This window comes from Pseudochaenichthys georgianus, chromosome 5 (genome assembly GCF_902827115.2).
Source record: "Pseudochaenichthys georgianus chromosome 5, fPseGeo1.2, whole genome shotgun sequence".
Lineage (NCBI taxonomy): Eukaryota > Metazoa > Chordata > Actinopteri > Perciformes > Channichthyidae > Pseudochaenichthys > Pseudochaenichthys georgianus.
The window spans coordinates 11,602,499-11,627,909 of record NC_047507.1 but is presented as its reverse complement, the minus strand read 5'-3'; the positions used below and the strand labels follow the sequence as shown (position 1 = coordinate 11,627,909).

At 39.1% G+C, this 25,411-nt stretch overlaps 3 protein-coding genes across 3 annotated transcripts in view; 1 reads left to right on the top strand and 2 right to left on the bottom strand.

Moving 5' to 3' along the window:
• Window positions 1-4,472, top strand: part of loxl2a (lysyl oxidase-like 2a) — a 33,447-nt gene extending 28,975 nt beyond the window's left edge. The window contains exon 14 of the mRNA XM_034084145.2: window positions 3,095-4,472. Coding sequence (XP_033940036.1) covers window positions 3,095-3,165 — 71 coding nt within the window. The 3' untranslated portion in view covers window positions 3,166-4,472. The remainder of the gene's footprint in view (window positions 1-3,094) is intronic.
• r3hcc1 (R3H domain and coiled-coil containing 1) lies at window positions 325-20,357 on the bottom strand. Its single transcript, XM_034084146.2, has 11 exons — window positions 19,921-20,357; window positions 19,606-19,676; window positions 19,428-19,523; window positions 15,341-15,470; window positions 14,563-14,700; window positions 13,144-13,675; window positions 10,377-10,552; window positions 10,064-10,134; window positions 9,870-9,965; window positions 4,487-4,627; window positions 325-1,371 (listed from the first exon to the last, which is right to left on the bottom strand). Exons 1-10 carry the CDS (start codon window positions 20,046-20,048, stop codon window positions 4,518-4,520), a joined length of 1,548 nt encoding a protein of 515 aa, XP_033940037.1. The 5' UTR covers window positions 20,049-20,357; the 3' UTR covers window positions 325-1,371; window positions 4,487-4,517.
• Window positions 20,358-21,285: 928 nt separating this feature from the next.
• golga7 (golgin A7) lies at window positions 21,286-24,367 on the bottom strand. The gene is made up of 5 exons (XM_034084147.1): window positions 24,271-24,367; window positions 23,218-23,340; window positions 22,975-23,127; window positions 22,777-22,878; window positions 21,286-22,526 (listed from the first exon to the last, which is right to left on the bottom strand). The coding sequence occupies exons 1-5, from the start codon at window positions 24,277-24,279 to the stop codon at window positions 22,479-22,481; spliced, it is 435 nt and encodes a 144-aa protein (XP_033940038.1). The 5' UTR covers window positions 24,280-24,367; the 3' UTR covers window positions 21,286-22,478.
• Between the last annotated feature and the right edge of the window lie 1,044 nt (window positions 24,368-25,411).

The following is a 25,411-nucleotide window of genomic DNA, read 5'->3' as shown; positions in this document are numbered from 1 at the left end:
AGTTTTTTTACTATCCACCTGATAAACACTTGAGATAAGATAATTAAGATTCAACAGTTTCATACAATAACAGGAAGTAGAGGCAACACAACAAAAGTGTTATGGTCCTAAAACACTTAGAGTTCTCTCTCCTAGACTGTATGTTTATTTAAGTCACTGAAGCTGCAATGAATTCAGTTTAAAACCATAGTTAGTTTATCAGATTATGCAGTATTAACTTAAACACTTAAAAAGTCTTCTCCTCCCTGAAATGGCAACTGACAGAGTGCATAAAGGAGTACCACAGAACAAGTCCTGTACTTTCAACATCAGGCAGTCAAAAGATAAAGTTGTGAACATTTATTTCAGTACGACAACAAAATAAAATACTGAACATCTTTCTTTTACTAAATACAAACTTATACAATTGGTTTTATGGCATGTTAATGCCATTTACCGAGGCAACATTCAAAACGACAGTAACAGGTTCAAAGGACCGTACAGTCCGAGTTTCCAAAGCTCAACTTGAGTTGATCAAAAATCTTCCCTTTCTGTAAAGTGGAGTGAGACAGAACTTGAACACTTGGCCTCTGAGGCAACAATCCTGAAAGGTAGTTTCATGTTATTTATAAGAGCAAATAAAACAGAACATCTCGATGGAACTGGTAGAAACAAATGAAAATACGTGTTTTAAATTAACGTAAACATTGGTAAATATGTATATAGTTCAGCATAACATTGCTGCTACATGATTTTCTTAATGGCTGCATCTCTCAACTGGAACAGTGGCCATTATTTTCAGATCTACATTACATCTGTCAGGTGGAAATGTGCAGTCAATAAACATCTGGCTGTGTTGTACAGCTCACAATTTACATTTCTTTAACCAAATCCTGAGTATTAATCTGTCGCGGAACTCAACATTAGGTAAGAAAATAATGACTACTTGTAAAGAATTATACAACCAACCCTGCATAACCTGGGAGAACAAAAAAATCCCTGCCTGGAAAAAAAACACTCCTAAAGCTTAGTTCCAAGAACTCATGCAATCAAATCAAAACAAGCCGAGAGCTGCAGTTTTCTCCAGGGCCTTTTCCATATGAATTCCCTGTCATCATTGATCATCCACTCATGTCACAACAGAATACTTATGTCCAGAGTGTTCAGGTTCAGCTACAGAATAGGGACTGAGGCTTCAGCATTTGCTCATGAACACTTCAGCAGGATGGATGCTGCAGATGTGTGGCGCCCCCTCTCTGCACCATGCAAACGTGCTTCTCTGATCAGTGAAGCAGGCAAACACTTCTGGACAGTTGTATCAAGATCAGTCGGCTGTTTGTGGCCCCAGTGGGGTCTCTACGGCCGATGAGTGGAGGCAGACCTCTGTTGGACCTGTAGATAATAGGATAGACTGTTCAATTATTTAAAAAGGGTGTTTCACAACGTGTTACAAAATATAACAAAAGCTTTCCCTGACATTAGGTATGTCATGAATCCTGTAAAAGTGAAGGTACTCTAATGTCTACAGCACTGTAGTACCATAAGGGCTCGAGACTAATGGCTTCCATCGGACTATAACAAATGTTTGGTACGTCACTAACTATTGACGCATCACATTTGATCCCTAATAATTAGATTGTTACATTGAGAACAAGAAATTGACACGGTTAGCTGTCAGCAGTCGGTGAGCAAAGGTTTTGCAGAGTTGCACCATGGTGCGTTCATGCTCCATTCTGTAAAAATGTATATAAATTGAAATGTTATCATGATGTCTTGAAAACATTTGTAATCTGTTTCCACGAAACTTAAATACAGTTTTAGACAAACAACATTTCTAACACAATATAAATAGATTATATTAATTAAATATAAAGAGGGAATTATGTCCCAAAAGAAAAACAGGATGCAAGCTGGTAATAAAGGAGTGTTTGTTAAAGTACATGGGATTTATTGTTTGTGTATCATTTTTTACCGTGGTATCAAGAGTCGTGGAATATCACTGGTATTGGTTTTGACTACTACATTCAGGGCCGGCCCGTAGCACTGGCGTTATAGATATTCGCCTAGGGCGCCAGATCTGGGGAGGCTCCTCCCCAGATCTGGCGCCCTAGGCGAACATCTATAACGCTGGTAGAATTTTTGACCTTTGGTGCTCATCCTAATTTTCGGCCTTGTAATAACAATATTCATAATTAAGTAAATGTAACACTCTTCATTTGCCCTGTACGATGGGCGCTGTAAGTGATGAAAATGCGGGGTATTGGCTTATCAGGCGCCCGCAGCTCACAGCCAGAGTGAGCGTGGGAGAAAGGAAGGGCGCACTGGTACCGGCGCTGTTGTTATTAGCATCTGGTGCTAGCTGCTCTAACGGATATAAGAAGAAAATGTTTCTACAATGATGTGGAGGGAGAGTCCTCTCCTGTCAGACTGAGAGGCTGATAACTACAGCTCAGTGAGGTAAAGGACTCTGAGTGTTTAGATAGTTCACTTTAGTCTAACTTCTCAGTGGGTCAGAAACGTTTTGATCACAATTTATGTAAACACATATTTCCAAGGCACTCCTTTATAATTATTGGGATAAACAGGTTTGAAATCATTTCAATGTACACTATAGGACAGTAAACCAGACATATCGTTTAAAACTGGAGAGATAATGAATAAATAAATGTTGATGGGTGAAATAAGATATGAAAGAACAACAAATAAAATAAGTTACATGTATTTGTTGTTGGTTATGTTCACATACTCATTTGATTATTCAAAGTGCACCAGATTGAAGAATTTACTTTAAAATGTTCAAAGAAATCTTCCCGGGGGGGCTGTGATATCCATCCCCCATTCTATTGTGTATTCCTTGGATACTCTATTGATCTTCATATTTTCTACTGTACCAGCTAAAAACTCGCCTAGGGCAGCAAATTGTCTAGAGCCGGCCCTGACTACATTCATGCTGTCTTGACATCCCTTGTGCACATTTCCAATAAATTGTAAATCCAATGTTTTATAGTGTCATAGATGTCCCTCATCATATCAGGGAGGAAGTTATTGTCTGGATGGTGCAGTTGCTAAAGACACAGTACTGCTCTTGTCTTATCGTCCTCTGTCTTATTCACAGGTGGCTCACGCAGTTCAGAAACAGAGGAAACGTTCCCCGGATTGCACGACAACCAGCTTTCCCGAAGGTAGACCAAACTTGGACAACACAGACGGACATTAGGGAAGCATATATTGATATTTGACAACCACTAGAGGGAGCTGTACTCTTTCTGCCTCCTTGGAGCCGTGCTGGATTGTGGTCGGGCTCAGGGCTCAGATGGGACAACGGACAATGATTCAGTGAGAAAATGAACTGCTTGCTTACCAAATCTGTAAACCAAATTAACCTTACGAAAGTGTCCATATGGTGTCTTGGTGCGCTTATTGAAATAAAGACGTCGACCTGGTGCTCACTGGCAGAGACGTCAGTGTGGGTTGAAGCCAAATAATTTATTTAATTAACTGTGCCAACAGTTGTCCCCTAAGCCAAATAGAACTTTAACTCAAATCCATTAGAGGAGACTCGTGTTGTGTTTGAGGGGGAGGAATGAAAACAGTCAAACCAGGTGCTACAACGAAAGGTTTGCTTTCCCCAAAACAGTGTCATTTAAATATGTGTTGGTTGAATCCTGTTTGTTTGCACAGTATTGGATAGTAAAACGTTTTTTTAACAAAAAACTGAGAGCAACTACATAATGGGTATGATTACTATAGAGCAGCATGGCACAGTCATTGCAACGACACAAAGAGTGGCCACCTGTAACCAAACCTGTAATATAGACTCCCTGAAGTTGGATTTATTTTTATATTTCTAGTGCTGAACACAGTATACTAGTCTATACATTTCTTAAATTGGTTCCCTTCAGTGTTTTTGATATTTAGTGATACATTGTCTGAATTAAGTGGGAATGTTCTTTTTTCTTCCAGGATTTTGTATTCCACATACTTGAGTTCGCTCTTAAAAATGTTTTATTTATTATAGTTTTTCTTGGTTGTTTTTAGCAAACGCATTTTCATCATCTGTGCATCCCCCCAGCTTCTGTCTCAGTTTACGTACTAATTTCTCCGTCAGGGACTATGATAACATCGTGGATGTGCTGTCAAAGCCACAGATGTTTGTGAACAATCCTCCTCTTTAATTTGTGAATTTAATGTAACAAATGCAAGGATCCTTCATTTTTTAAAGAGTACTTGTTGCTTGCTGTCTGACTGATTATATTTGGTATGCAAGGATGAATGTGGCAAAGCCTTACATTTATGAAATAAACAATATTGTTGAAAGCAAAGAGACTCCCGTAATGTGACATTACAGTGCTGCTGCTGATGGTTTGATGTGTGTAATGTTTCATGTTCTCAATGACGTAAAATAGTTAGTCAAAGATGAAAAAGTCCTCAAGAGACTCTACAATTCTTTCTTTGTAGACTTAAACTGCCTCAAATGTAATGTGTCAGTTGTGATAATGTGTTTCACCTTTATTAGCCCACAGCATTTGTGATTCCCTTCAATATTGCTTCGCTCTGCCCCGTGCCTGCAGCCCCAGCGCTCTGGTCACCATCCGCCTGGCAACAGCACAGTCTGTCCGGGGACGCTCCTTCACTGGCTGGATAAACTCTGGGAGACGACACAGAAATAACCATCTGATTCACATCATGAAAATACCAATAATTAGGTTTAGTTGTATGGCCCTTATCAACCAAGCAAAGTGCTTTACAACAATACATACAACACAACAATGATTCATTAATGTTGGAATGATTAGGAAAACATAAGAGGGAGAAGAAAATGGCTTAAAAACGTGATTCTAAGCCCCAAGTTGGCAGGAGAACTCTAACTAAAGTCCTTGGTTGCGGTCGAATAGTCCATTTAGCTTAGGAACCTTCTGGAGTGAAATGACCCGGAAGTACCTCAGTGGCAGCCATGATAAGAGCCGTTCGAATTCTCTAGATCAGGGGTTCCCAACCTTTTTTCCCAAGAGCCCCCCCAAATGACTCCTGTTGGAAATGCGCTCATCCAGAAAAGCCCGGTTTGGACACTTTACAGGCAGAAGAAACATTTCTATTAAAGAAAGAATTATACATTTGTGTTTTTATGCCTTTAATAGCTACTAACTTCAATTTTTATTCAAATAATTAATCAATTATTTTTTATATTTTATTGTAATATAGAGACAAGGCTTGTAGTGACAATCATGTATTGCGTTACAATTATATGTAAAAAAAAAGTCTAAATATGATATTTGGCCTGAGGTGAGGTGAGCCCCCCCCCAGGTTTTAAACTTCCTTTATAACCTCCTTTAGCTTAGGAGCCACTGGACCTCCCTTTACGAAAGGAGAGGAGAAAATGCTGCCCCACAATGCCTTGCAGCCGCAGCATGTGCCGTCACACAACAGTCGACCGTTCACGGAAATAACCGATGACAGAAAAATTATATCATGAAAGTTACGGTGCTTATTAAGCTTTTTAAAAAACGTATGTGGTAAGTTGCCAAAGTGCTTTGTTTTGAACGTTCATCAGTATTATAATCTAAAAGAGAAATATGAGCGTTAGTTTTTACTGAAATTATCAAATAAAGTCAACATCTCACAGTCTTCACTGAGCTGTGTGGAGTTTGTTCAACTTTTAAAAGATGTTTGAATGGTGATATACACAGTGATAGATGTTAAGGACTAACGTTTATAATAAATACATTTGTATTGATTTTAAGATCTTTCATACAATCATACGTATTGGGATCATTTGTATTAATGTACCGGAGGGAGAGGGTGACGAGCATAAGTTTCACTTTCCTTTTTTATTTCAATTCCAACTTTGGTCATGAATAATATGTTTCTCTGTTGTCCACGTTCATAAAGCAAAGCAGCAGCATCAGAGCACGGAGCAGAGTCTCTAGATGAGTTCACAGTAGTCCCTCGTTCTTATTAAACATCCATGTTGTAGTCCGCTGTATAGAAAACTGTAGTTTCCATGGTTCCCCCACAGCAGCAGACGCACATTCATGACGTCCGCTGGCACATCATAAACACGTCGGATAGTGGAAGTGCAGCCGGATTCTCTAAAGTACCGCAGTCTCTTCTCCTAAGTCCTTTTGAATTCTCCTATCCACTATCTCTTAACCCCGTGACGTTTCACACAGAGGTCAAGGAATAGACGATAGGGTTAGACGTTAGGAGCTGATTTTTGGACTATTCGACCGCAATTAGTCGAACCGCATAATCCTGCTTTATCCGACCATTTCTTAGTAACTTTTGAAGTACTGTTACTAGACTACAAAGCATTAGTCAAAAGCTCTTGCAGCAGAAACCTATCTGTTAGTGCTATAGCCACATTTAAGGAAGAGATTCAACCAATACTTAACTCGATAGCATGTCTGCATGTAGGGGAGGAAACTTATACAAAATGTACACCACCCCAAATTGATCATGTTGTTGATAGTGCTATAGATGCGCTGCGAATAAAATTAGACTCTGTTGCTCCTTTGAAAAAGAAGAAAATAAAACAACATAGATTAATTAGCTCCATGGCATAATGCCGAAACCCGCAAAATAAAGCAAAAGTCTAGACAACTTGAAAGGATATGGCGTTCCACTAAACTTGAAGAATCTCGTTTAATTTGGCATATTACTCTCAATGAATATAAGAAAGCACTGCGTAAAGCGAGAGCAGCCTACACTCTTCATTAATAGATGAGAATAAGAATAATGCAAGATTTCTTTTCAGCACTGTAGCCAGGCTGACAGAGAGCCACAGCTCCATTGAGCCTTCTATTCCCATAGCACTCAGTAGTAATGATTTTATGTGCTTTTTTAACGATAAAATTGTTACTCTTAGAAACAAAATTAATGACCTCTTGCCAGTATCAGTATAGTGTTATCAACAGCTCCCGGAATCGTAAGTTCTAATATTACACTAGATAGTAGACTAGAATGCTTTTCAGCCATTAACCTTGAACAATTACATTCAATGATTCTCTCTTCTAAACCATCAACGTGCATGTTAGACCCAATTCCAACTAAGCTGTTGAAGGAAGTTTTTCCATTAATTAGCACTTCTTTATTAAATATTATGAATATGTCTTTATTATCAGGCTATGTTCCACAATCATTCAAAGTAGCAGTGATAAAACCGCTTCTTAAAAAGCACAACCTCGATCCAGAGGTTTTAGCCAACTATAGACCTATTTCTAATCTTCCGTTCCTCTCAAAAATTCTTGAGAAAGCGGTCGCAAAACAGTTGTGTGATTACTTAAAAAACAATGATTTATTTGAAGATTTTCAGTCTGGCTTTAGAACACATCATAGCACAGAGACAGCTCTGGTTAAAGTCACAAATGATATTCTAATAGCCTCAGACAAGGGACTTGTCTCTATTCTTGTTTTGCTCGATCTTAGTGCTGCATTTGATACTATCGACCATGATATCCTATTGCAAAGACTAGAGCACTTAGTTGGCATACAGGGAACTGCTTTAGGCTGGTTTAGGTCCTATCTATCTGAACGCTCTCAGTTTGTACGTGTTAACGATGAATCTTCCACGCAAACCAAAGTTAGCCATGGAGTGCCACAGGGCTCAGTACTCGGACCTATTTTGTTCACATTATATATGCTTCCGTTAGGCAATATTATAAGGAATCATTCTGTAAATTTTCATTGTTATGCGGATGATACTCAACTATATTTATCAATCAAGCCTGATGAAATTAATCATCTAAATAAAATTCAAGACTGCCTTAAGGACTTAAAAACGTGGATGACCTTAAACTTTTTGATGTTAAACACGACCAAAACTGAAGTTATTGTACTTGGCCCGAAGAATCTACGAAACAAATTATCTAAAGACATACTAACTATGGATGGCATTCATTTGGCCTCCAGTGAGACTGTAAGGAATCTTGGTGTTATATTTGATCAGGATTTATCCTTTAACGCCCACATAAAATCAATTTCAAGGACCGCCTACTTCCATCTACGTAACATTGCAAAAATCAGGCATATCTTGCCTCAAAACGATGCAGAGAAACTAGTCCATGCATTTGTTACTTCTAGGCTGGATTATTGTAACTCTTTATTATCAGGGAGTACTAAGAAGTCAATCAAGTCGCTTCAGCTGATTCAAAATGCTGCGGCTCGTGTACTAACCAGAGTTAGGAAAAGGGACCACATTACTCCTGTTCTGGCTGCCTTACACTGGCTCCCTATAGAACACAGGATAGAATTTAAAATTCTTCTTCTCGCCTACAAAGCCCTTAATGGGCAGGCGCCATCTTACCTTAAAGAACTCATTATACCCTACTGTCCTACTAGGGCATTGCGTTCCAAGAATGCTGGGTTGTTGGTTGTTCCTAGAATCTTTAAAAGTACAATGGGAGCCAGAGCCTTTTCTTATCAAGCTCCACATTTGTGGAATCAGCTTCCAGTTTGTGTTCGGGTGGCAGACACCCTATCCGTTTTTAAGAGTGCGCTTAAGACCTTCCTTTTTGATAAAGCTTATAGTTAGGGCTGATTAGATTCAGCCCCTAGTTTTGCTGATATAGGCTTAGTTTGTCGGGGGACATCTTACTTCTTCCTTCTCTCTGTCTATACCCGTGTACACTCATGTTCCGATTAACCCAGCTTCCCCAAATGTCTTTCTTTTTGGTGTCTATATACGCCGGGATCCGGAGTCATAGATGATCCTGCGGTCCTGTGTCCTGGATCGCGAGCGCTGGATCTTGAGTCGTGGCTGTGGTCCTGGATCATAGGTCCTGGATGGATATCCTTGTGGATTCATCTTCCTATTATACACACATGCATTTCCAAACATTTGGACTACCTATGTTGCAAATGTATTATCTTTTCAATTTACACACGGCATCTATTGCACGTCTGTCCGTCCTGGGAGAGGGATCCCTCCTCTGTTGCTCTCCCTGAGGTTTCTCCCATTTTTCCCTTTAAACTGGGTTTTCTTTGGAAGTTTTTCCTTGTACGATGTGAGGGTCTAAGGACAGAGGGAGGGTGTCGTATTGTCATACTGATATTCTGTACACACTGTGAAGACCACTGAGACAAATGTAACATTTGTGATATTGGGCTATATAAATAAACATTGATTGATTGATTGATTGATTGAACCCAAGTCTATGCTCTCTTTATAGTCACCAGACTCTTTTGACAAGAACACATTTTATTTCGCACAACATGGGAGTTGCTGGTCTTCCCACAAACCATACCAAATATCCCTTAAAGATCTCCTACACCACAACAGTATTCAGAGTAGCTCATAATGGTTTAGTGCAGGGGTCGGCAACCCGCGGCTCTTTAAGCCCTCTATTCTGGCTCCCTTGAGTTTAGACAAAAATAAGAAGGAAATAAAATAAAAACATCCATCCATCCATCCATCTTCTCCCGCTTATCCGTGGTCGGGTCGCGGGAGTAGCAGTTCCAGCAGAGAGCCCCAAACGTTCCTTTCCCTGGCCACATCAACCAGCTCTGACTGGGGGATCCCAGGCCAGCGAAGAGATATAATCCCTCCACCTGGTCCTAGGTCTACCCCTTGGTCTCTGCCCAGCTGGACGTGCCTGGAACACCTCCCTAGGGAGGCGCCCAGGTGGCATCCTTACTAGGTGCCCGAACCACCTCAACTGGCTCCTTTCGACGCGAAGGAGGAGCGGTTCAACTCCGAGTCCCTCGAATTTATGCAATAAATGCAAAAGAACTGTAGTTTTTGTCTATGATGTAGCAATATTTACACAACTTTATAAGATATCAAGCTATCAAATATGTTTTGCGGCTCCAGACAAAAAGATTGGTGGAAAAGGGGGCAAAATGGCTCTTTTGGTCAAAAAGGTTGCAGACCCCTGGTTTAGTGGATCACATACCTGCCCGCCTGGTGGCCTTGCCTTTGGATTTTTTACTCGCTTCAGTCAGTGCTCTCGTCTTCAGCGTCGGATGGCAGATGGAGAGAGCATGGAGTGCTGCACATGACATTTATCAACGTTAGTACATTTTGTAATGATTCTATCTTCTAAACTTAATCCCAGCACTACATGTATTGTGCAGTGAGGAGTTATACCTGCTGTCTCACTGGAGAAGACCCCCAGGGCGTGTGTGTCGTCCACCCACTCGATCTTTATCCCACCATCACTGCAACACACAGGAAAGCACGTGTGGCAGCTGGACCAATTGTTTGAGGTTTTAATTGACTGACTACAGACATTCAGGAAAGCCCTTAAACTTTATATTTGAGAGTAAATACAGAAACATATCTAATCCACAGTTGAAAGAATAGATAAACTTGGAACCTGAGGTCCCCTGAACTAGAAAAGCTACTGAGATAAAATGAACCATCTGTAGAGAGGTTAAGGATCTTAAAGCGCTGCTCACACCTGTATTCTGCGAAAGCATCCAGGAGGTCATCCGTTTTGAAAAAAGCAGGGAAGTCATAGATCTCGATCACATGGCAAAGCTTTTCCGGGCTGATGCACACGTTCTCATAAATGGAGTAGTCGTTGTGAACATGCTGAATGGAAACAGTCCCCATGTCTTTCAGATGTGCCTTGATCTGATAGAAAGAACACAGATAATGAATTACAATATACAGTATGTTGCTAATGTTGCATCCACATCTCGCCATATCCCAGTGTTTCCCCTATATACAAATAGCGGCGGCGCAGCGCCAGCCAGGTACCCAAACAATTTTTTTAATTAAAATCATAATAAGTGGCAACCCTTTTTCATTTTTGATTGTTTGTTATGTGGATTTGTAGTATTTGTGTTACTGTATGTTCAATAAAGGTGTATTTTTGCTAAATCTTGAGACATTGCCACTGTATGTACTGGCAGGGCCGATTTTTGGCCTAGGCCGCCAGATCTGGGGGGCGCTGCGCTGGTAGCTCTGGGAGGGGAAAAAACATTTTTGACCGTTGGTGCTCATCCTAGTTTTTGGCCTTGATGTAACAACATTCATAATTAAGTAAATGTAACACCCTTTTCACCCCGGTTACACTTTTCATTTGCCCTGTACGATGGGAAGTGATGAAAGTGGGGGATGTTGGCTTATCAGGCGCCCGCAGCTCACAGCCAACGTGCGAGCGTGGGAGCGAGAGAGCGAGAGAGCGAGAGGGCGCACCGGTACCGGCGCTGTTGTTATTAGAATCTGGTGCTAGCTGCGCTAACGGATATAAGAAGTAGATGTTTCTACAACCAGGGTGGAGAAGAGCTCTCCTGTCAGACTGAGAGGCTCAGTGAGGCAAAGGACTCTTGAGTGTTTAGATAGTTAATTTTAGTCTAAGTTATCTCAGTGGGTCTCAAACAAATATGTGTTTGCAAATCCAAGGCACTCCTTTATAATTATTAGGATAAATAAAAACAGGTTTGAAATCATTCCAATGTATACTATAGGACAGTAAACTAAAAATATCGTTTCAAGTTGGAGAGAGACAAAAATATGCATAAATAAATGTTAACTAGGTAAAATAAGATATAAATGAACAACAAAAATAAAATAAGTTAACATTTATTTATTATTGGCTACGGAAAGTTATTGGTTATGTTCACATACTTATTTGATTATTAAAATGTAAACCGATCTTTTTCATATGGGTGTTTTAGAGTTGTACCCCCTAGATCTAGTCTAGTAATTCTGCTCAAAGTGCATCAGATTGAAGCATTTTACTTTAAAATGTTCAAATAAATCTTCCCGGGGGGCATACCCCCGGACCCCCCTAGAGGATGTGACATCCACTCCCCAATTAAAACATGTTCATACAATACTGAATATATTTGAAGCCATTTTCACGTATATTACCTATGTCAATAAGTTTCTGTTTTTGTAGTGTATTTGTCTTTTGTAGAGATTTTTCATTTATTCTTTATATATAAAATCTCGCCTAGGGCAGCAAATTTGCTAGAATCGGCCCTGGTACTAGGCCTCAAGAGCCTTTCTTGTGCTGGCAAACACATAGAAACAAATTGGCGGGGCGCACTTCGCACGCGCACACACTACAAAATGTCACGCGCTCCGTGCTCACATTATGCTGGGCCCACGTGCCTTAGCACCGCTGCTATGACTCCATCCTAGGGGAAACACTGTATCCTCTTGCCAGTTAGCCAAACCACTGTCAAATGTACATCCTCTGCACTCAGATTTTGAGAGTCTATTTCGCAATCTTTCGGAAATCTAGCTAGTTTAAAAAAAAGAAGAGAAAACAAGGAATGTTTTTTTGGTTACCCCCTGTGAAGGCTACAAGCCTCACAAACAAACACACATGCTAAAGGTTATGCTTTTTGTTCAGACATATACAGACATTTATTTGAAACAACTTTATTTTTACTAGATTGAGTGTACGCAATCTTGTTTAATATAATTATTGTGAACTGTGTTGTTTTTAATCCTATTGTCAGTGTCTTGCTGATGAAAACCACCTGCCTATATAGATGTGTCAGCTAATTGGACTACGCCTTAAACACTCCTCAAACCCTGAGGGGTGTTTAAGGAGGCCACTTAATTTAAAGTGGACCTATCATACTATATTGGAAAAATATATTGTATGGCCATACCTATACAAAACATGTCAGTGAAGTTTTTTTTTCAAAATACCAAACAGATCACCCATTGTAGCCATGCCTCATACTGCTCAAACCCCTCTTTTGAAGCCCTGTTAGAGAAACGCGGATCTTGGGTCCTTAGCTTGATAAAAAAGAGGAGGAGGAGCTAATGCCTGATCAGAATTCTACCAGAGATAAAGTTAAATTCGGTTGTGATAAAACGCCATCCTGTTTAAACCACGTCAAGGATTATTTCTAAAATAGTATGGAGCTCAAAGCGATAGAGAATAGAAATCCTACGCTAAATAGTTTCTGGTGCTTCATCGCGTCCAGCTACGTCACTGTCATGTCAAATGATGGTGCTTGATGGAGGAAGACCAATACATTTTAGGCTAATAATTCTTAGTAAATACAGCACACACTGAGGAACTTATTACTTTGACTAAATTACAATCAACATTGACTGGATAAAAACATAAGGTGGAAAACTTTTCATTCAATGTAATATGAGTGTTTATCTCCAAAAACATGAAGAACAGATGATAAAAATATTCATTTGTTTATCGTTAAGACATAAAATAAGATTAATAGAAAAAGCAGGCGTACCTCTTCAGTCAGGTCATCTGCGTCTGTGCATATGTCTTCACTGCCCTTCTCATCCTCCTCCAGAGTGATGTTCCTGAAGCAGGACACGGTCTGTTCCCAGTCTTCGGCCTCAGCTTCATGAAGGGTCAACACCAATGGTTGCTCCTCTTCCTGAGGACAATGTGCTGAACAGTCAGCACTGTGGTTAATAGCTGCTACACACGGGAGACATTCCTGTCGGGATGAAGCTGATTTTTCTGTATTTTCAGGACAGAAACAAGAGTCAGAAGAACTGCTGATGCAGCTACAGCTACTTGAGACTGGCCCCGGGGACCCTTGCTCTCCCGAGGGTCCTGGTGAGTTTCGTAGAGAGAGCCTCTCCCGAGCAGCTCGTGGCATGTAGAGGGGTTTGTCCGGTCTCTTAGGTCCTCTGCTTCGAGATGGGACTGAAGATTTAGGCTTGGCGTTGCCATCCAATTCCTCCCTGCTTCTTAGGGGCTCTTCACAAAAGCTGTTGTTGCCTTCCAAGTCCTGGTCTTCTTCAACCTCAGCCCTACAGAAAAGCACAAATGTCTTATTTATCAAAAATGTAAAACTTGAAAAGCCACTTAGGCCCAATCCCAAACCACTCCCTCGACCCTACCCCTCCGTGACGGAGTGAACTCCGTCTGTAGCCACACTCGCAGCTCAACGAGGCTCTCTCCTGTCAGATGGAGGGAGTAAATACAGCAGCAAGCTTTGGGACGGCCTCCCCTCTCTCCGGCAGAAACAGGAAATGCCGTAACTGTATGTAACAGCAGTTTCAAACCAGCATCTCTTAGACAAAACATGTAAATTAATAACTCAAATAAAACTCCAAACATCTTTCATTGTGTTACTTTTTTGTAAAGCTCTTTTAGTTTTAAACCTGATGTTTATAAGCTTCTTAGTTTTTGCAACAGTCTGTAAATATACACAACTTTATAATAAATGCACACATTTACCTTTTTCTAGACTAAACACAGGTACGATCCTAAGTTAAAACATATGAGGTTATCATGAGGTTGTTAACATCGCAGTTTATCAGTGGATGTTAGCTGGAACTACTTGTTAACAGCTTGTTTCCTGACGGACACACACAGCGTTGAGACGGGTCAGGTAGAGACCAGTCTCAAGTCAGCACCGATGCAGACTCGCTGTTTGAGGGCTTGATAGCCCACTCCCCCTCCACACTGCTCCACACTCGTTGGTTTGGAACAGCCCTCAATATGGCGGACCCTACGCGTGAACGCGCAAACGGAGGGGTAGGGTGTAGGGGTAAGGGTGTAGGGGGCGGTTTGGGAATGGGCCTTAAACTTAAGGAAAGAGGAACTACAGCAAATGGTACATTCTGAGCAATATACTGTACTGTATCAGAGATGTTTATTGCACATCAAATTAAAAAAGCTCTATATTCAGTACCTGAGCTCCAGGTGGCAGACCACTACCCGACGGCACCAGCTGTCCCCGACTGAGAAGGTGGAGAGTTCTGGCAGGTCCTCTACGGTCCGGTGGATCAGGTACCGTAGTCTGCTGGGCAGAGGGGGGAACAGGAGCATACTGGACGGGACACGGAAGGCAGAGGTAGACAGTAAGGTCATGTTTTTTCAACAGCATAAAAAATATAACAAAAATCCCAAACATTTAAATGCAATCACAGACATCTCTATATAAAAGGTCTAAATTAACAGTTCAAATTCACCCATTATGATGAGATACTAAAGTTAAGTTAAAGCTCTTTTTAAGTCACATCCTTTTATCTTTTTTTTTGTTCCATTTTAAATCCAGAAATTATTTGTATGGTTGTAACTCCTACTTTAGCTCCTAGAGCTGTCTGAATCTGTGGTTTGGCTTCTGAAAACTAAATGTCTTTAGGCGGGTTTATTTTATTTGTACTAAATAAATAATTTAATAATTGTCCGAGTACCATGCATATGTATTTGTGTATGTGTGGTGTGTCGTATGGAGGTTTGTTTGGTTTATCTCACTTGTGAGGCCTTTCACTTCTATAGTGATTAGTATTATTGTAGTAAACATTTATGAATGAGGATAGAGGGATTTTCGTTTCTTGTTGCTGGCGAGGACAAGTTAATAACAGAATATAAAACTAATGAAATGTAAGAATGTTAAGCCTGTGACTTCTGTTGTGTCCTGTGCTGGTTCATTCCTACGGTGTACGGTGTAATAGTCGTAGCCTTACCTCTTGTGGTTGCTCTTCTGTACGTATGTTTCCAGCTCCTCCTTGACATAATGCAGGAATTGATTTTCTTGCTTAGGGAGATAAAGGCCATCGAAACACGGAAACGCCAGGGTGGACAGAAGAAAGGATCCTGTGGTCGGAGAGATGAAGTTAGCTTTATACTGAACTACAGAGGTGGAGAAAGTACTTGTATCTTGTACTTAAATAAAAGTTGCAATACCACAGTGTATGAATACTCTGTTAAAAGTAAAAGTCAGATGTCCCATTTTCTAATAATATATGTTTTGATTGTAATTATTGATGCATTAATGTATTTACCACAGCTGGTAAAAGGTGTAGCTCAAATACATTAATTTGCTAAGTGTAAGGTAGCTTGTGGATGTATTTATTAAGGTATAAAACAAATGTAGTGGAGTAAAAGTGCACTATTTACAGCTGAATTGTAGTGGAGTACAGGTATAAAGTAGCCAACACTCAAGTAAACTACTAATAGCTCAAAATTGTAGTTAAGTACAGTACTTGAGTAAATGTACTTGGTTACATTACATCTGATCTAACGTTATCCTAACGGTTTAAAAAAAAACATCTATCGTTAGCCAAATACAAATTCACTATGGCAACTGTAGCCATTAACGTTAGCTAGCAACCAGAGTGAGAAGTGACGATACCTAGATTACTTAAAAGTAAATAGAGCAGAAAGCATGCTGGTTATAATGTGTGTTTATGTCAAACTAAAACAAAAGTTAGCAACTTAAAACACAGCTAACATAATCTGGTTAACGTTCACTGTTGTTGTACTGGACGTTAGCTAAAGCTTGTAGTAACTCGAGCAGGCTCACCGTTATGGTAAAATTATATTTGTTTTTGGACTTGAATTAAGTCAGTTTAAGTAATGTTGTAGCCGTAGAGAGCGAAGATGACTGCAAATACAGCTATAGGCAACAGTGTATCAGTAGTTAGCTTGAAGTATTTAGCTACCGGAAGCAGATGTTTGTTGTTTTCAGGCGTTCCTTCAGGACCAGCATGACATCCGGTCAGATTTGTTCACAATAAAAGCTACTTTATACAAATCTAGTTAAACTAAACCCACTAATAGTTGATGTGTTCATAATTACTCAAACAAAATACCATTGGTGGAAGATGTATTCCGAATTTTTACTGAAGTAAAATTGCCAATACATTAATGATAGAAAACTCCATTACAAAGTCCTACATTCAAAACCTTAATTAAGTAAAGTATGGAGGTTTTATAAGAACAATGTACTTAAAGTATGAAAAGTAAAAGGAGCAATTCTGCAGACAACAATAAACCTCCACGTGTGACTTATTTTCATATATGACATTGTTAGATTCTATAATAGGCTATTAGTGTTGCATTATGTTTGCTCTTGTAGATAAACAACGTTTTGACACAAAACATTATTGACTTTCTGTTTTATATATCATATTCCACTTGTTTGTACCTTTACCAGTTAATCCACAAGTTTATACTTTAACAGTATAACAAAATTCCATCTGAGATATAACGGAGTATAAGTATGAAGTTGCATTACATTACTCATGTAAAGTACAAGCAGTACTCAAGTTGATGCCATCCCCACTGAAATAAAGACGGTCAAAATCATACCCCTTCTAAAACTGCCATTCCCGCTTTCCATCCCTTATGTAATTTTATCAATGAACGTGGCACTGGTATTACTGCTATTTCAACATTAATTTTGCGCATTTTGAGTAAAATACTGTGGGCGAGGCAGCACGCACACACGCAATGACATTTTTACCAAGTCACTGACGCTATACTATGCGAGTACCCTAGAGGGCGCCAGAGCGCCGTGATGCGCCTGTTTGATCGATGCCAGGAGGACAACGCGATCTGAGGGACTTCATATTTAAAAATACTAAAAATAACATTTCAGGTAAATCAAGAGTCAGTAATCTTAGTCATTACTTTAGTCACCAAGGGTGTAATCTATGGACATAAGCAGCAATAACAACTTAGTTTGGAGTTTAGCTACGTTCTTCTCTCGTGTTAGCTAGCTGGTAAGACTCAAAACTGTTGATGAAATGATACCACCAGCACCAGAAGAGCTGAAACCCCTCCTTCAAGCAGTGAACACTCTGGTCATCTCCACAGCTGAGTGTGAACGTGGGTTTAGTCAGATGAACATTTTAACCATAACTAGAAGCTCCCTAGAGGTAAAAAGCATGTCAGCCTTGCTTTTCATCAAGTGTGTTGGCCCTCCACTGAACAAGTTCAGACCAGAGGTATATGTCAAGACTTGGCTTCAAAGCCATTGCTTAGCTAACAATCCGAAAGCAAGAGCCAGAAAAATTGAGACCAAAAAGCATGATTATGAAAATCTTTGGAAACTGGGCAGCCATTGACAACATTGGTCCTATTTTGTATTATCTGTAGCCTATAATCTTTTAATATATTTTCATATTTTGTAAACAATTTCAATTTGTACTTAATGCCCTGTTAAAAAAAGTAACATTGGGAATGTTAACATAAAATATTTGTATTTGAACTGCAATAAAATGATGACGGATCAATATTTTTCTAATTTTTTTCCTCACATTTTTTATGAAGCGTTTAATTTACATTTAAGCAATAGCTCACGACAGGCCGTGGTATATGCTCATTATATCACAGCTAAGCATACACACTCTAATTTAAATAGTTTTTATTAGTAAATAATGATGTTCAAAATAAAATAGTCCCTCCGTTGCCTTCTGCACGAAACATAGTGCGAGGTGGTTGCTATGCAACAACACTAACAGCTAGCGAACATATTAGACAGAGAGCGTTGATCCATTATTTGTCTATTTATTTACATTCATTTGTATGTTGCCGTTTATTGTTCACCCACTGAAAAACTGTCCAGCATCAGTAGCATGGCTTACGTGGTTACTTGTATAGGTTGAGGTTGTTCTAGGCTGTTGCTTGGCGTGGTGAGAATATTGCTCCACTTTCTCCGGTCCCCGAGATTTGGCTTCCAGTAGCTCTGGAGAGAGCTTTCGCACCTGTGGCTACTAACGGCCATAATTTCTCTGCTTTGTTTCAAGACCCGCATCAGAAAGCTTTTGAATGGTGGTACTTTTCCAGTTGGTCTACCTGCTCTTCACGTAGCTCTGCATGTCGTCGTTTAGGTGCTTTTTTTTCTTCTGGAGATAGGCACTCCTCAATCCACTCCTCCATAGTAAGACGGTGACCCCCCCGGAGGTCGAAGTTAATCTTAAATGTTTCCATTTTATGCTTTGTAAATTTGTTTCGTAACGGAAGAAATGTAAATATATTTATAAAACTGACAAGTCAAATCAAGCAATCTGATTTAATTAATTACGATACAAATGTAACCCTTTAGATACCAGTTTTGATCGTATACCAGTAACTGCTTTTTTGAAAAAAATACACTATAATTCAATATTCTAAAAACTACCCCCTATTTTGACTTTATTAGTATAATCAGTTGATCCATCTGAATAATAAATGAGGGACTATTAACCTACAAGATTTGTACCATAGACTTCCATTATAACCACATTTTTGTATCCCCTCCCCCCCCCTTTAAATTAAAGTGAATAAAAGATTTTGCACTAATTGTCCTCTGCATTTGACCCTAAATGTTAGTGGTGCCATGGCAGCCCGGGGACCGACTCTAATTCTGAGGTGCCTTGGTCAAGAGCAATGAAAGGAGTATCTGAACATGCATGTTGTTTTAGGAGTATACTAATTATCTTTATGCTGGTTGGTCTCCCACCCTAGGCGGGTTATCAGCACAAATTATGTCCCCATATGATAAAATCCACCATCCCTCCTGATTTTTTTTTTACAACTTGAGTACTGAGTACAAGCCCTTCAAAATTGTTCTTACGTACAGTACTTGAGTAAATGTACTTATTTACTTTCAACCAAATACCGATGTTTGAACCAATTGCCCATACATAGAAATGCAATTTATTTTTCTTCAAGCCGTATGCACTGATATTTGAAATAAAGTCAAACTCAAGGAGCTATTGGCCTACATATTTCAGGAAAACGTAAATGTATTCAGAGTAGCTCATACAGGTTTAGTGGATCACATACCTGCCCGCCTGATGGCCTTGCCTTTGGATTTTTGACTCGCATCAGTTAGTGCTCTCGCCTTCAGCGTCGGATGGCAGATGGAGAGAGCATGGAGTGCTGCACATGACATTTATCAATGTCAGTTCATTTTTTAATAATTATATTCCAAGCACATGTATTGTGCAGTGAGGAGTTATACCTGCCGTCTCACTGGAGAAGACCCCCAGGGCGTGTGTGTCGTCCCCCCACTCGATCTTCATCCCACCATCACTGCAACACACAGGAAAGCACGTCTGGCAGCTGGACCAATTGTTTGAGGTTGTAATTGACTGACTACAGACATTCAGGAAAGCCCTTAAACTTTATATTTGAGTGTAAATACAGACAAATATCCAATCCACATTTTAAAGAATGGATAAACTTGGAACCCGAGGTCCCCTGAACTAGAAAAGCTACTGAGATAAAAAATGAACCATCTGTAGAGAGGTTAAGGATCTTAAAGCGCTGCTCGTACCTGTATTCTGAGAAAGCATCCAGGTCATCCGTTTTGAAAAAAGCAGGGAAGTCATAGATCTCAATCATGGCAAAGCTTTTCCGGGCTGATGCACACGTTCTCATAAATGGAGTAGTCGTTGTGAACATGCTGAATGGAAACAGTCCCCATGTCTTTCAGATGTGCCTTGATCTGATAGAAAGAACACAGATAATGAATTACAATATACAGTATGTTGCTAATGTTGCATCCACATCTCGCCATATCCTCTTGCTAGTTAGCCAAACCACTGTCAAATGTACATCCTCTGCACTCAGATCTTGAGTCTATTTCACAATCTTTCGGAAATCTAGCGAGTTTAAAAAAAAAAGAGAAACAAGGAATGTTTTTTTGGTTACCCCCTGTGAAGGCTACAAGCTTCACAAACAAACACACATGCTAAAGGTTATGCTTTTTGTTCAGACATATACAGACACATTTATTTGAAACAACTTTATTTTTACAAGAGTGCACGCAATCTTGTTTAATATAATTATTGTGAATTGCGTTGTTTTTAATCCTATTGTCAGTGAGTGTCTTGCAGCTCACCTTGCTCCTGGCAAAAGGCTGCACTGATGAAAACCACCTGCCATATAGATGTGTCAGCTAATTGGACTACGCCTTAAACACCCCTCAAACCCTGAGGGGTGTTTAAGGAGGCCACTTAATTTAAGCCACCTGTTTTTAGAGCCTCTTCCCCCTGCACTCAACAATGGACTGGCCGGCATTGCTATAAATGCCTGCAGTGAGAGGACGGCTGTGTGTATGTGAGTTGCTCTTGGATAGAAGAGCACACAGAAAGTCACCCATTTTGGTGACGGTTTTTGTTTGTTCATTAATGCTAGATTGTATCTGTATATTTGATTAATAATACACCTTTTTTTCATCCCAATTGATTTTGTAACCCATCCTAAAACTGTGTATATGTATATATATATTTTTTTTTTTCCACATCAACCTGCATTACTAGTTTTTGCGTACCCTGGCTTCATACCCCCTGACCCAGCGATAGAGAATAGAAATCCTAGAAATTGACTTTGTTTTATATATCATGTTCCGTTTGCTTGTACCTTTACCAGTTAGTCCACTAGTTTATACTTAAACGGAACATAACATTTTCCATCTGAGATATAGCGGAGTAGAAGTATGAAGTAACATTAAATGAAATTACTCATGTAAAATACAAGCTCTTCAAAATTGTACTTAAGTACAGTACTTGAGTAAATGTACTTAATTACTTTCAACCAAATACCGATGTTTGAACCCATTGCCCATACATATAAATGTATTTTCTTCAAGCCGTATGCACTCTGATATTTGAAATAAAGTCAAACTCAAGGAGCTATACAAATTTCAGGAAAACGTAAATGTATTAAGATAAAACAAAACGAAATTTTTAAAGAAAAGTACACAAGGTGTATCAAACACCAACAATAGCAATCATATGTGGGAATGAGTGTTTAAGGTTTCTGTGGTGGTTTGTTGAAAATATTTAAAAAGGGTAAGACATTCGCAATATCGATGGTGAAACAGGACTGTTGTACTATGACACAGACGGACATTTCTTAAAATGTACTTGGTGACGCTGTTACATTGTGATGGACTTATTAACAGTACCCACGCTCTTTCTTCACTCACAAACACAACCAGTTCATGTTGCACAAGACCAAAAAAGTCACATTCATGCACAGACAAGAAAACATTTGCCTCAACAAAGGCTACAACCAGCATATAAATACTGTGAAGCACTGCCCATAACAGGAAAACTGTTTACAGACTGTGCCAACAACTCTATTCCTACATATTTCTTATTACAGTTTGACTTTAGATTATTGACATAAAATGATTTGCAAGTCAAAAATCACTTATATATACCATGGTCAAAAAGCATTTAACACAATGGCACTATTAATATTGATCAATTAGGACATGATTTATACATCACCAAATGTATAAAAACACATTCATAAACATAATGAGGGATAGGCAGACAGTAGAGTACTTAAATAACAGATATAAGTATCAGATCAAATATATATACATTAATTCAGGTTAAGCTGAATATGTGCTGCCAGAAAGATGCAAGGTATCTGGTCGGAGTAATCAGCCTTTACAGAGAGGTACAAAGAGGGGGAAAAAATTACGTTGGCATTAAAATAGCCAAAACATAGAGACAATGGAGACAATGTAATGTAACAATGGACTTGTTGTGTCTTTTTCTGTTTTGGCTATATGGTAGTAAATATAGAATCATTTATTGTCATTATACAGGTACCATGAGATGAGTAGAGTTACTCCTTTTGTATGTAATGATTAAAAATAAGTCAATTAAAATGGGTCAGATATCATATTGACTGCGTATTAAAACATTATAATTTTAAAACAAAGTTCATGGCTGAAAGTTTTAGGAAGAGAACCTCTAGAAAAATCCTAATTTATTGATGCACTCGAGTTTAAAAGATTTTGTTCCAATCCCCCCCTCACAAGAGTCCGACTCTTCATTTGAAATACACCAGAAGGACTCTCTTCTGCCAAGTTCTTTATCTTCCAGAGCCAATACTTCTCTCTTCAAAGATGGTAATTTCAACCTAGAAGATAGAAAGTTAAGGAAAAAACACATTGCAAATGAACATTTTCTTATATTTTCAAAAAAGTACTTTTCTTAGCATACAAAGCGTTACACCAGGTATTATTTACTACCTCATTTATTGGGCTATGTATCATATTTCCTTACGGATTAAAAGAAACTATTTCATTTTAAAGTAAAATTAGGCACATTTTAAAGTTTAACCTGGCCAAGCTTGTAGATTAAAATATTTCATAGACGAATAAGGATACGACTCTGAGGCCTCTCTCTATGGGGTCTGTCAACAGCAAGCCTCTGGGAGCGTAAATCTTTTCATTCTGGTCCTTGATGTACCGGGCAATCTTCTTTAAAACCTGCACACAGAAAGACATATTGATTTGTATATCTGTTCAACCAGAGACATAAATATGAGCTAATTGATACACATAATAATATTAAAGCAGTTTTACCTTTTCATAGTGTGTCTCCATACAGAGGAATATTGTGTAGGCAGTTATACAAGCCAGACATCCTTCCAAATACGACTTGCCTCCTAGTTTCTCTGCTTCTGCGTACAAGTTGTTAAGAGTCTGGATGGTTTCCTCAAACTGCTGCTTATCAATCTGAAACAATGCAAATATTTAATTTATTTAGACACTTTCTTTTAACATTCAGTCAATAAATAATTACATGGATGTAAACACAGTACGCACCCTAGGCTCCAGTTCAGAGGGAAACTTGGTATGGAACTTGGAGATGGTTCCTGAGCCGTAGTCTCTCTGGACAAACACCTTGGAAGAGGCAGTTGGCTGCTGAAGGTCCTGTAAACTGTGGGTCTGGGGCAGAACAACATCAACAATGAGGAGGATGCTTTCTTTCATGAAGAATATCTTTCTTAAGGATTTGAACAGTAGCAGCTACTGTAATGCCAGCTGCAATGTCATCAGAGGCGGGAGAAGTACTCAGCATTTAAGTAAAAGTAGAAGTACCATACTGTAGGAATACTCTATTATAAGTAAAAGTACAGCATTCAGTTTGCAGATTGGTCCATTTCAAAATAATATATATCAGATGTTTTGATTATAATTATTATCAAAGCCGGTAAAGGTACAGCTAGTTTTAATGACTGTATTTGCTACAGGGTAGCTTGTGAATTTACTCTAGGTGTAACTAAAGTCTTATTTAAGGGTTGATTATTGTTCACATCATTAATTCAAACGTGCAAAGTAACTAAAGGTATTATAGTGGAATTAAAGTACAGAATTTACCCCTGAACTGTAATGGAGTAGAAGTACAAAGTAGCAAAACATTGAAATACTAAAGTAGAGTACAAATGCCTCACTATTGTACTTAAGTAAATGTACTTAGTTACGTTATACCACTGTTAATCATTAGACTAATTTAATCATGCTAAGGTTATTAACAAGCAAACAACTACCACAAAATATATCGGTTTTAGATGTAATTGATATCCGATGAAAATTATTCCTTCGGTTAACACTGTTGATTTAGGCTACAAAACACACATTAATCATATTACAATATAAAAGTATAAAATAATGTTTAGTACAGCGATCCACTAATAAGGGTAACGTTAGCTAGCTTCGTTAGCTTACGTTTGCTGACCGATCCGCTGAAGCAGTATGAATGGCTAGGTTAGCCTTTATCGTCAACCAATATAAATAACTAATTCTAACATTGTTAAATACCCAGGCATCCAATCACCTGTCATCATATTATAACGAATAAAACCACAAAAACCTTACCTCAGCCATTGTGGATATTTCCCTACAGCTGCTACACAACTACGCCCCAGCTCAATCGACTTCCGGTGTTTTATTTTCAGAATAAAAGTAGAACTAGACACATCAAGTCCCTCACTTGGTTAATCCCTATAAATCTTAAACTGCACATTATAATTAAAGCGTCTGAGCCATAGACTGTATATATATATATATATATATATATATATATATATATATATATATATATATATATATATATATAAAGATCAGAGCACTGAAATGTGCTTCATAAATATCACGAGTTATCATCATCAAACCCCAAGCATATTGTTAAGGTCTCATGCTCGAAAATGACATTCCCAGAACAAATGACTGTAGAGGCTTCTCAATTCTTAAATTTCCCCTCCTCGACTCCCCTCCTCGACTCCCCTCCTCGAGACTTAGTCCCGCCCACAGGAGATGCGAGCGGAGGACCGAGGAGGGGAACCGAGGAGAGAGGAGGGGAAGCAGCAGACGTTTAAAGAAATGAGAACTCCTCTCCTCTGAGCGGTCATATTAAAGCGACGTCCGTTCATTATTACGTGGCAACAGCTGCATCAGCTGTCGAGTGTTTTGTCATAGCGCTGTATTTTATAATCTCTGTTACATCAGCTGAACATTGTTCCCCCACATATTTACTTTGAATTCATTGAGAGTGCGGTATAATAATGAGATACTACCAGGCTACAGATGCGGACACACACACACAAATATATTTATATAAATATATACAATTTAAAGTATGAGAGCACTCTCATAATAACGTAACACAATCAGAGACTGGATATACCCCCCCCCCCTCTCTCTTGTCGCTGAAATGGGGAATTGAAATTACGGGCCAAAAAGTATTAAAAGTAAGCAGAGGACACCAAACCAACTGAGACCCGTCTGTCCGCCGCATCTACGCACTGTACAACACACGCACCTACACACTGTACAACACACACACCTACACACTGTACCACACACACCTACAGCTCCTAAAGCATAATCAGGCTACAGCCGTTGTGTATTTTATTATGTGAAGCACTAAATGGTCTTAGAAAAATATCGACTCTTTGTTTGTAGATATCTACTAAACTACAGCAAATAAAGAGAGTAGGCCTGTTATACTGAGTGATAT